At 39.5% G+C, this 12,553-nt stretch overlaps 1 protein-coding gene across 8 annotated transcripts in view; it reads right to left on the bottom strand.

Annotated features, from left to right (window-relative positions):
* The window catches only part of ATP8B4 (ATPase phospholipid transporting 8B4 (putative)), a 342,280-nt gene that overhangs the window by 74,040 nt on the left and 255,687 nt on the right, over nt 1–12,553 (bottom strand). For all 8 annotated transcript variants that reach the window (XM_010809391.4, XM_010809390.4, XM_015473206.3 and 5 more), the window contains one exon: nt 7,335–7,523. In XM_010809391.4, coding sequence (XP_010807693.1) covers nt 7,335–7,523 — 189 coding nt within the window. The remainder of the gene's footprint in view (nt 1–7,334; nt 7,524–12,553) is intronic.

Below are 12,553 nucleotides of genomic sequence, written 5' to 3'. Positions count from 1 at the left end.
TTTAAAATAACATAGCAGTTTTAAATGATTGAGATAAATAAACAGTCTGGACAAAGGTCACAGATTTTAATTATAGAATTTGTTCCCACTGCCTGTCCTTTAAATATTGGTGTTCTTCAGAGATTTACCCCAAATTGACTTCTCATCCCATCCTTCACACGCTCTTTGGGCTGTCAGATTCTCTTTCTGGCTTCAGCTATAGGATGGTTGCTCTAAATGTATATCTCCTGCCTAAATCCATTTCCAGTTCTCCCTTCTGCCTGGACATCTAACTACCAACTGGACATCTCCTCTTAAATGTGCCTGAGCACATTAAACTCAAACTGGAAACATTACCTATCACCAATAACTAATTATTCCTCCTATGTCTCCGTTGTTTTTTTTTTTTTTTTTATCTCCAGTTTTAAATATCAGCTTCACCATCCACTCAGTCTCCCAAAGCAGTTATCTGGTCATCACTCAAATCTCCTCCCCCTTCACCACCCATATCCAATTGAAACCAAGAGGTCTCTGCCACCTTCTCTCTTTCCTAGATTATCATATTAACCTAATTGGTTTTATTCATCCCAGTCCTGTTTCCCTCCTGTTTTCCTTCTATAACACAACCATCACACACAGGGTGAATCATCTTCACACTACTGTGTAGAATCCCGTAATTGCTTCCTTTTGCCCTTAATCAAGTCTGGACTCCTTTGTTGTTGTTCAGTCACTCAGTTGTGTTTGACTCTTTGCGACCCCATAGACTGCAGCATGCCAGGCTTCCCTGTCCATCACTATCTCCTGGAGTTTGCTCAAACTCATATCCATTGAGTCGGTGATGCCATCCAACCATCTCATCCTCTGTCATCCCCTTCTCCTCCTGCCTTTAATCTTTCCCAGCATCATGGTCTTTTCTAATGAGTCAGCTCTTCGATCAGGTGGCCAAAGTATTCGCGCTTCAGCATCAGCCCTTCCAATGAATACTGGACTCCTAATGTGGCAAAAACAGGAATCATGCAGATCTGCCCCCTTTTAGCCTATTTCCTACCCTGCTTCACCATCTTCCCCTGGATGCAACCATAAAGTAGTTTTCAGTTTCATATTCTACTTCAGCTTCAAGTTCCTAGAACATGGTAGGTACTTAATAAATATTTGCTTGATTGAGTTAAATTATAATCATGCAAAATATGTTGTAAGCAGTAGCTATGCTTTTGTGATATAAAGAAAAAAAATATTCAGAAATGGTTCCAGGTTTCTGCTGTAAGAGTAAATATAATAGTTATACCATGAAGGTTGATGAATAATTCTACTTGCCATATTTCAGTTGGGTTAGAAATGCCTGTCACATCTCAGTGTGATTTGTACTTTGATAATCCTTAAAAGGTTTAGAGTTGAATAACCTTTATATAAAGATCTTGTAAGGGCTTTACAAGGAGATACTGTAATTTATTCTTCTTTAATAATTACCTGCCACTTGGCCCTATTAATAACTATCCTTGAATTTTATGTTTTTATTTACATAATTAGTAAATATGTAAATAACTATTTACATATTTCCAAAACTATATAATGAGATCTATACACTTCTCAAGGTTTCCTAGATGGTGCTAGTGGGCAAGAACCTGCCTGCCAATGCAGGTGACCTAAGAGAGGCAGGTTTGATCTCTGGGTTGGGAAGATCATCTACTGGAGGAGGTCATGGCAACCCACTCCAGTATTCATGCCTAGAGAATCCAATGGACAGAGGAGCCTGACAGGCTATGGTCCTTTGGGTCGCACAGAGTCGGACACAACTGAAGCAACTCTGCAAGATTGCACCCATATACTTATCTATGAAGCATATTTTTTCAGTTCAGTTGCTCAGTTGTATCCAACTCTTTGTGACCTCAAGGACTGCAGCACACCAGCCTTCCCTGTCCATCACCAACTCCCGGAATTTGCTTAAACTCATGTCCATTGAGTTGGTGATGCCATCCAACCATCTTATCCTCTGTCGTCCCCTTCTCTTCCTGCCTTCAGTCTTTCCCAGCATCAGGGTCTTTTTCCACTTAGTCAGTTCTTTGCATCAGGTGGCTAAAATATTGTATCTTTTATACCTTCTGACAAAATTACTTACAGAAATCTATTTTTATTTAGAATAAATAAAAACCTCTGAATAAATCAGGGCTCTTGCCCCAGAATGAAAGTACCACTGGTACTGAAACTGTACATTCATGATTCAATGAATGATTATCTAAAACAGGCCTGAAGAAGGAGCAGACCTAGGAGGAGGAGGAGAAGAAATAGCAACAAATGTCTGAGACTTCGTGTTGGGGTGTTTTCCCCACCAAACCCGTGACAATCATAAGTCTGACACTGCTTTTTTTTTTTTTTTTGGTCTTATTATCAAACATAGACTTGTCTACCCTAGTGGAGTTTCTCTTTCAAATTCCTCCTGATTAAAAAACAAACAGAACTGATTAAAAAACAGAACAAACATAAAGCCCCAAGCCTCCATGCATTCTGCGGTGGAACACTACCTTTCTTCATATGGGATCCATTAAGGCAAACATGTGACGTTTGTGGTTAGGCTGTGATTTCCCTTAATAGTGACTGATGCTGGGGAAAAGCCAAAAGCTTCCCTGTGTAGCAATCTTAGGTTTTGTCAACACCCTCAGAGCAAAGAGAAGCCAGTTTGGGGCCAACCCAACATCAATAACACTTCCCTGAAGCTGTAAATAGAAGATAGTCCCTGCTGATACAACATCAGGCCAACACCCAGAGCAGCATATGTGCTCATTAGTAACACTGACAATGACTGCCTACAGCCTGTTGTCAGAAAAATAAAAATAAACACCCTCAGATGATGTTTGGTTTTTACCTGCTGAGAGCAATCTCCCAGGGCTAGTTTCCAGTAGTAAGACACCAAAAGTCCTACTGTTACATACACACACGTTTTTCAGAGTAAAAATTGATTTAACATGTTGATCAGGATATTCATAAGTTGTAAAATGTTGGGTTAAATGTTATTTAACGGATATTCCTAGAGAATGTACTATGTGCTAAGCACTTTGCTTGGCCCTGGGTAGTTTATGAAGTTTAGAGCACAGTCCCTGCCTTCAGGTAGCATGACTTTAACAGGGAAAGCCGTGAGTATCACAGGACTGGTATCACACTAGTGCTTCGAACAAGGGGCTCTGGGAAACAAAGAAGAATGTGGTTATTTGGAAAGGAGGAAAAGAATCGAGAGAATGGGTGACACCTGAATCAATATTACCAGATGATTAGGAGTTTTCTGAGAAAGGAAGAGGAAAAGAGGAGAGGTCTACATTGAAATAGTCCATGCAAACAGTGTGAAAGTGCACAAGGCATGCTGAGTATCTCAGCGGAGAATAAAGAGTAGCTACGGATCTGCAATATGTGAACCATGAACTTCCTGATGTTCAAGCTGGTTTTAGAAAAGGCAGAGGAACCAGAGATCAAATTGCCAACATCCGCTGGATCATCGAAAAAGCAAGAGAGTTCCAGAAAAACATCTATTTCTGCTTTATTGACTATGCCAAAGCCTTTGACTGTGTGGATCACAATAAACTGTGGGAAATTCTGAAAGAGATGGGAATACCAGACACCTGACCTACCTCTTGAGAAATCTGTATGCAGGTCAGGAAGCAACAGCTAGAACTGGACATGGAACAACAGACTGGTTCCAAACAGGAAAAGGAGTATGTCAAGGCTGTATACTGTCACCCTGCTTATTTAACTTATATGCAGAGTACATCATGAGAAACGCTGGACTGGAAGAAACGCAAGCTGGAATCAAGATTGCCGGGTGAAATATCAATAACCTCAGATATGCAGATGACACCACCCTTATGGCAGAAAGTGAAGAGGAACTAAAAAGCCTCTTGATGAAAGTGAAGTGGAGAGTGAAAAAATTGGCTTTAAAGCTCAACATTCAGAAAACGAAGATCATGGCATCCGGTCCAATCACTTCATGGCAAATAGATGGGGAAACACTGGAAATAGTGTCAGACTTTATTTTTTGGGCTCCAAAATCACTGCAGATGGTGACTGTAGCCATGAAATTAAAAGATGCTTACTCCTTGGAAGGAAAGTTATGTCCAACCTAGATAGCATATTCAAAAGCAGAGACATTACTTTGCCAACAAAGGTCCGTCTAGTCAAAGCTATGGTTTTTCCAGTGGTCATGTATGGATGTGAGAGTTGGACTATGAAGAAGGCTGAGTGCCAAAGAATTGATGCTTCTGAACTTTGGTGTTGGAAAAGACTCTTGGGAGTCCCTTGGACTGCAAGGAGATTCAACCAGTCCATTCTGAAGGAGATCAGCCCTGGGATTTCTTTGGAAGGAATGATGCTAAAGCTGAAACTCCAGTACTTTGGCCATCTCATGCAAAGAGTTGACTCATTGGAAAAGACTCTGATGCTGGGAGGGATTGGGGGCAGGAGGAGACGGGGACGACAGAGGATGAGATGGCTGGATGGCATCACTGACTCGATGGACGTGAGTTTGAGTGAACTCCGGGAGTTGGTGATGGACAGGGTGGCCTGGCGTGCTGCAATTCATGGGGTCGCAAAGAGTCAGACACGACTGAGCAACTGAACTGAACTGAACTGAAGGATCTCTTAGTCTAAGGAAATGGCTCCCAAACTGTGGTCCAAACAGTGACGCAGCAGCATCAGGAACACCTGGGAGCTTGTGCAACGTGCAAACTTTTATGCCCCACCCCAGACCTGTTGAATCAAAAACTCTAGGGCTGCACTTTAACAGCATTTAAAATCTGCATTTTACTTTATACTTATCTTTCCAAATCACATATTCGCCTATCTTCTAAATTACCAGGTGCTTCCTAACTATGATTCAAACTGTAGACGCCCTAAAATAATTCAATCATATTAAAAGAAAAGCAGAACAAGGGCACATAAAAAACACTATATGTATAGCTAGAAATACTATCCAAAGTCAGACAACAAACTGGAAAAAAATGTCTGCAAGCTACATCACAAAGGGCTTCTCTCCCTAATATATAAGGACTTCTGTAAATATAGAAGAAAAAAACCTAGCAGTTCAATAGCAAAATGAGTGAGGAGTACTAACTCTGTCCAGAAGGAAAATAAACATGTATCTCAAGCATAGGAAATAAACTCAACCTCATCCGTGATAAAAATGTACAAACTAAAACTACTGTTACATGCCAATTTAAAAACTGACAAAAATCTGAAGTTTGATGTTGATGAGGATATAGGGGGAAAGGCATTCCTACTATGGAGGTGGGATTGTAAAATGATATACCTGCAATGGTAATAACCATTTTGGCAATTTGGCAATAACCATCAAAATTAAAAACATGTTTATCCTATGACCCAACAATCTCATTTCTGATAAATATTCTGAAATAACTGCACATGTACAAAATGAAATATGTACAAGGCTACTCATTTCAGTACGTGTAAAAGCAAAAGTTTGAGGATAGCATAAATGGCCACCACAAAGGGACAAAATGAAAGTGTTAGTCGTTCAGTCGTGTCCAGTTCTTTGCGATCCCATGGACTGTAGCCCACCAGGCTCCTCTGTCCACAGAATCTTCCAGGCAAGAATTCCGTAGTGGGTTGCCATTCTCTTATCCAGGGGACATTCCTGAGCCAGGGATCAAACCTGGGTATCCTTCAGGGAGACTGAGCAACTAGCACTACTACTGCTATACTACGACTACAAGGGACAAAATAAATTTTGACTTAATCCATAGAGTGGAGATTTGCATAGTTTAAAATTTTTCAAGTATATTTTTTTATATACGGATAAGGAAACAGTTCTTAAAAGTACTGCTAAGCTAAAAAAAGCAAAAATAAATAAATAAAATCTGCATTTTAATAATTCTTCCTGGTGGTTTTGATGGAAGCTGAAGTTTGAGAGCCAGTAACGTAGGGGCACAAAGTAGACGGAGGTATCAAAAGCATGTGACCTACAACAGGGATAAAGAAGCCAGACTTTGGAGACAGACAAATCTGGATTCAAATATTTGCTCTGCATCTTACTGGCTTTGTAACAAGATACATGACAGTACTGGGAAAGATACTTAAAATCTTTGAGCTTTAAATGTCCCATCTCCTGATTGGGGGTGACATACTATTACAAGACTTGAATAAAATTTTTGTAAAGTGTTCAGTTCACTCACACTGGCATATAGCAAAAGATAGATAACAATTTTAATAAGAACATAGTTGTGACAAAGTTCTATATTAGACATGCAAAATTTGAGATAACTGTAGTATAACCCAGTGACAGAATCCAAGAGAAGCCTGAAAATGTGTATAGAGGCCTCAGAGAGAGACTGAAACTGAAGAACCATATGGGAAGGACACAAAATATAGGCAGTAGCTGCCACCATGTGAGTGGTCAAGATTATACAAGGAGAGCGCAGAAGAGAAAAGGACACCAACACTGAAGAGTATGATGAAGAACAGTCAGCTTGAAAAGGAGCTTCAGAAAGCAAGCACAGGACAAGGTGAGACCCAGGAGCCAATGCGGTCAAAGAGGCCAAAAGAAGAGTGTCAAGAGAAGCAGATTAACAGTATCAAATATCACTAAGTTTAAAGAGATAGAGATGATAATAGAGGATAGATAGATCGACAGATGGATAGTAAACAGATAAGGAGGAGGGAAGGAGGGAGAGGAAGAGGAAGGGAGGAAAGAAGGAAGAGGGGGGATGTCATTGCACTGGGTAGTTAAGAGGTGATGTCAAACTTCTGAGAAGGAATTCCGTCTTGAAGATTAGAAGCAGAAGCCTGACCATTATAGACTGAAAAGAGAAACCAAGATAAGGATCAAAAACTAACCTGAAAAATTAAGTTGTGATGGAAAGAAGAAAAATTGGGTGGCAAAATCAGTGGAGATCAGAATATGAACAATATCTTTAAGGAAACAAAGATGATCATAGAGTTGCAGGCTGAAGAAAGAAGTCAGTGATGAAGAAGAAAGTGAAGTTACAAGCAAGCGAGAAGGGAGTGAGTAAGGAAGGGCAATGGATGGGAACAGGTAGAACCTTTGGCATTGAAAAGGAACAAGAGCAATTTTAATCTGAAGCAGAAAACAGACTGAGTAAAATCGTAGCTTGGGGATGAAGAAGGAAAATGGGGGAAAGGGTAAGGTGATGGTGCTGGACACAGAACAGGCACTTGTTTCTTTAGTTCTACTCACTGCTACCGAGTTGAGGCTAAGCTGAGGATGACACAAGTTCAAAAAGTTAATACATATCACAACTCTCAGCACGTAACTAGAGTGACATCATCCTTGAGAAGTTTCCATATAACCACAGTATTATCAAAAGATCGAAAATACTCTCAGCCACCAACCATACCTATGACAGACATCCTTTTTCGGAAATTGTTAAAATCCAAAAAGGCAAGCAATTGATAAGTAACTAGTGTTCCCAATTCTTCTATTGTTATTGTCTCTGGGGTCCGAGACTTAAAGATGAACCCCAAATTTTTTGCAGCAGTCACTAGAGCGCCTTCATCAGGTGACTGAACTTGGTAAATCAGCTGTCCTAAAAGGAAAAGAAACAAGTGGATTAAATAACAAAAAGAAACAGATTATTAATATGACGATAGTAACATTCACAGAATAACCAACATCAATTTCAACTCATTCTATAAGACCCACCCCAAGTGTCGGCTCTAGAAATTAGACTTTTTCCACTCACTAACCAGCTGACCAGGCACCAGTCCTATGGAACTTTCAGGACACCATACATAACACCATGCATAAGAGCCCTGTCAGCTTACAGGAAAAAACTCATTCCTGAGCCTGCCTCCCTCCTATGTGGAAAGTTTCTTAGGTCAGAGACCGCACCTTTGTATTTTCAGTGACTAGAAACAGCCAAGAAAGTTTCACAAACTAAAACACTTAATATAAATTAACTCACATAATCCTCATGGCACTGAGGGAGGGATTATTAAAATTATTACAGGCATATCTCAGATACATTGCAGATTTGGTTCCAGACCACTGCAAAAAAGCAAATATTGCAATAAAGCGATTCACGTGAATTTTTTGGTTCCTCAGTGCATATAAAAATTACATTTACATTATACTGTTGTCTGTTATGTGTGCAATAGCATTATGTATAAGAATATACATACTTAATTAAAAAATACTTTATTGTGAAAAAAATGTTAATAATCTGAGTCTTAGGTGATTCATAATATTTTGGCAATAGTAACATCAAAAAATCACTGATCACAGATCACCATGAGAAATACATGTGTTTGTCACTAGTCATGTCTGACTCTTTGTGACCCCATGCACTGTAGCCTGCCAAGTTTCTCTGTTCACGGGATTGTCCAGGCAAGAATACTGGAGTGAGTTGCCATTTTTTCTCCAGGGGATCTTCCCCACTCGAGGATCGATCTTGGGTTTCCTGCATTGCAGGCAGATTCTTTACCAGCTGAGCCATCAGGTGAAAAAGTTTGAAATATTAAAAGAATTACAAAAATGTCACATAGTGACACAAAGTGAGCAAATGCTGTTAGAAAAATGGTGCCAATAAACTTGCTCGATGCAGGGTTGGCACAAATCTTCAATTTGTAGAAAACACAATATATGTGAAGTGGAATAAAGTGAAGCACAACAAAATGAGGTATGCCTGTATTTCCACTTTATACTGGTAAAACGTACGAAAATGTTATGCGACTTTTGCAAGATAACACACCAGAGTGATGATGCAGACATCCCAAATTCCTCTTCAGTCTGCTACTAGGGATCTTTTTATGAAAATACATCAAAGAAATCCCTTGAAATATAAGGAATCAAACCAAGATATTAATGACTGGTACCTGATATTGTGTATGTGCTGGAGTGGGAGTAAGAGGAGAGAAGAGAGGAAAAGAATGAAGTGCGGGGAAAAAAATAAAAATACACTTAAAACCCAGCATGAATAAAGTAAGCTCTTCTATATAAAAGTATCTTTGTATGTAAAAATAAATTAGAAAAAATTAGGCAGAGCTAGATCCATATTTACTGACTTATAATAATGTCCAAGATAAATTGTTAAGAAAACTGGTTGCATATTAATCTATGTACTAGAATTTTTTTTGTTAAAAAAAAACTACTTACATATCTATCCATATATATGTGCGTATATGTATAAGCAAGTAGAAAGTGTGAAATCATGTACACCAAATGTTAACATTAGTTACCTCTCTGCTGCTGCTGCTGCTAAGTCACTTCAGTCATGTCTGACTCTGTGTGACCCCATAGACGGCAGCCCACCAGGCTACCCCGTCCCTGGGATTCTCCAGGCAAGAACACTGGAGTGGGTTGCCATTTCCTTCTCCAATGCATGAAAGTGAAAAGTGAAAGTGAAGTCACTCAGTTGTGTCCGACTCTTCGCTACCCCATGGACTGCAGCCTACCAGGCTCCTCCGTCCATGGGATTCTCCAGGCAAGAGTACTGGAGTGGGTTGCCATTGCTTCTCCGAGTTACTTCTCTAGAGATTGAATTAAAGTTCATGGAAGAAATTACTATCTTTGCCTTTATAAATCTTTATGTTGTATGGCTTCATTTGCTACAATAGGCGTAAATTAATTTTTGAAATTAAAAAAAATTGAAGCAATTACTTCATCTATTATGAAATGACATGGTAACTTCCACTTCTGGAAACATGGTGGACTAGGTTCCAGGATCAATCTCCTCTGTTAGAACCAGCTATAGATTCTATAAATAAAAAGCATTTAAATATTTTTGCATGTACTCAGGACTGGCAAGAAAGCAGCAGTTGCTCAGGTCAAAGACTGAGGGAAAAAAAATACGGTTGGAATAAAGGATGCGCATTTTTGAAACTAACTGGTTTCCAGTATCTCAGGGCTTTGGTTAGAAAAGACATAGGCCAGGGAAAGAAGTCTAATAGGAGATCATTTCTTAAAACTGAGCACCCTCACTCCTCAAAAGGATGTTCTCTCAGTATGAAGGTAAACTGGAAAACAGTACCCATTTTAAGAATACCTATAAGGAAAACTGTCTATTTATAAGAGAAAAAAATATGCTGAAAATTTATAACAGAAAACTGACTTTCATGTATATTTGCATCCTAAATTCACAGATCACCCAGATATTGTGAATTTAGATTGAAAATATACATTAGTGAGTGACTAAGTGAAAGTCACTCAGTCATGTTTGACTCTTTGCAACCCCATGGACTACACAGTCCATGGAATTCTCCAGGCTAGATACTGGAGTGGGTAGCCTTCCCCTACTCCAGAGGATCTTTCCAACCCAGGGATTGAACCCAAGTCTCCCGCATTGCAGGTGGATTCTTTACCAGCTGAACCACAAGGGAAGCCCAAATAGTGTCTAAAGGAAATGCAAATCCTTTCTTGGAGAAACCAGTCTTAGCCTCAGAACCTGAAAAATTTCTACAAATGAAGTCCCAAATAAAATGGCCAAGATATAATTAGAACCAACAGAAAGAACAGAGAGAATAATATCCCTAAAAACTTTAGATATTGAAGTGATCAGAAATACTACAAACACTTAATGGATTTCAAAAAATAAAAGAGATAAAATTAACCAGATTTGAAAAAAGAATTAAAGACTTAATAGAAGTCAAAAACAGCAGATTAAATACTACTAGAAAGAATTTGTGTACAGGGGGAAAAATGGAGAAAATTCCAGAATATATCTGAGAGAGACAAAGAAAGGAAAAAAATCAAAGAATTATTAAAAGACATAGAGAATAAAGTGAGAATGTTACACACTAAAGATCCATTACAAAGAGAAAATGAGTCAGAGTCCATATTTGAAGAAATAATATGGCTAAGGAAATTCCAGAAGTGATAAAAGACAACATTCTATGGACTCAAGAATCTCAATGAATTCTAAGCAATACAAATATTTTAAAAATTCACACCTACACTAAGAATATGAAAGAAGAAGAAATCTCAAGTCTATGCCTTGACCAGTAACACTGAAGAAGCTGAAGTTGAACAGTTCTATGACGACCTACAAGACCTTCTAGAACTAACACCCAAAAAAGATGTCCTTTTCATTATAGGGGACTGCAATGCAAAAGTAGTAAGTCAAGAAACACCTGGAGTAACAGGCAAATTTGGCCTTGGAGTACAGAATGAAGCAGGGCAAAGGCTAATAGAGTTTTGCCAAGAGAACACACTGGTCATAGCAAACATCCTCTTCCAATAACACAAGAAGAGACTCTACACATGGACATCACCAGATAGTCAACACCAAAATCAGCTTGATTATATTCTTTGCAGCCAAAGATGGAGAAGCTCTATACAATCAACAAAAACAAGTCAAAACGAGCAAAAACAAGTCTCAAGTCAGCCTCTTGAGAAACCTGTATGCAGGTCAGGAAGCAACAGTTAGAACTGGACATGGAACAACAGACTGGTTCCAAATAGTACGTCAAGGCTGTATATTGTCACCTGCTTATTTAACTTATATGCAGAGTACATCATGAGAAATGCTGGGTTGGATGAAGCACAAGCTGGAATCAACATTTCCAGGAGAAATATCAATAACCTCAGATATGCAGATGACACCACCCTTATGGCAGAAAGTGAAGAACTAAAGAGCCTCTTGATGAAAGTGAAAGAGGAGAGTGAAAAAGTTGGCTTAAAGCTCAACATTCAGAAAACTAAGATCGTGGCATCCGGTCCCAACACTTCATGGCAGATAGATGGGGACACAGTGGAAACAGTGGCTGACTTTATTTTGGGGGGCTCCAAATCACTGCAGATGGTGAGTGCAACCATGAAATTAAAAGATGCATACTCCTTGGAAGGAAAGTTATGACCAACCTAGACAGCATATTAAAAAGCAGAGACATTCCTTTGTCAACAAAGGTCCATTTAGTAAAGGCTATGGTTTTCCCAGTGGTCATGTATGGATGTGAGAGTTGGGCTATAAAGAAAGCTGAGCGCAGAAGAATTGATGCTTTTGAACTGTGGTGTTGGAGAAGACTCTTGAGAGTCCCTTGGACTGCAAGGAGATCCAACCAGTCCATCCTAAAGGAGATCAGTCCCGAGTGTTCATTGGAAGGACTGATGTTGAAGTTGAAACTCCAGTATTTTGGCCACTTGATGAGAAAAGCTGACTCATTTGAAAAGACCCCCATGCTGGGAAAGATTAAGGGCAGGAGGAGAAGCGGACGACAGAGGATGAGATGGTTGGATGGCATCACCAATTCAATGGACATGGGTTTGGGTGGACTCTGGGAGTTGGTGATGGACAGGGAGGCCTGGCGTGCTGCGGTTCATGGGGTCGCAAAGGGTCGGACACGACTGAGCGACTGAACTTAACTGAACCAGGGAGAAAGGACTGATCACCTTCAAGTCACAACTGAACTAACAGCTGAACATGCAGTAACAGAAATAGCAGTCAAAATATAGTTAAATTTCTTCAGTGTGCTGAGAAAATTGTCACCTTAAACCTTTGCACACAACAAACATCATTCAAGAATACGAATGAGCCAGGGGAAGAGGGATTATGGGAGAGAAGGAATTGAGAGTTTGGGATTAGCAGATGCAAACTATCATATACAGGATAGATAAAAAATT

Source organism: Bos taurus, chromosome 10 (genome assembly GCF_002263795.3).
Source record: "Bos taurus isolate L1 Dominette 01449 registration number 42190680 breed Hereford chromosome 10, ARS-UCD2.0, whole genome shotgun sequence".
Lineage (NCBI taxonomy): Eukaryota > Metazoa > Chordata > Mammalia > Artiodactyla > Bovidae > Bos > Bos taurus.
Note: the sequence above shows the minus strand (reverse complement) of the source record. Positions and strands in the feature narration are given on the sequence as shown.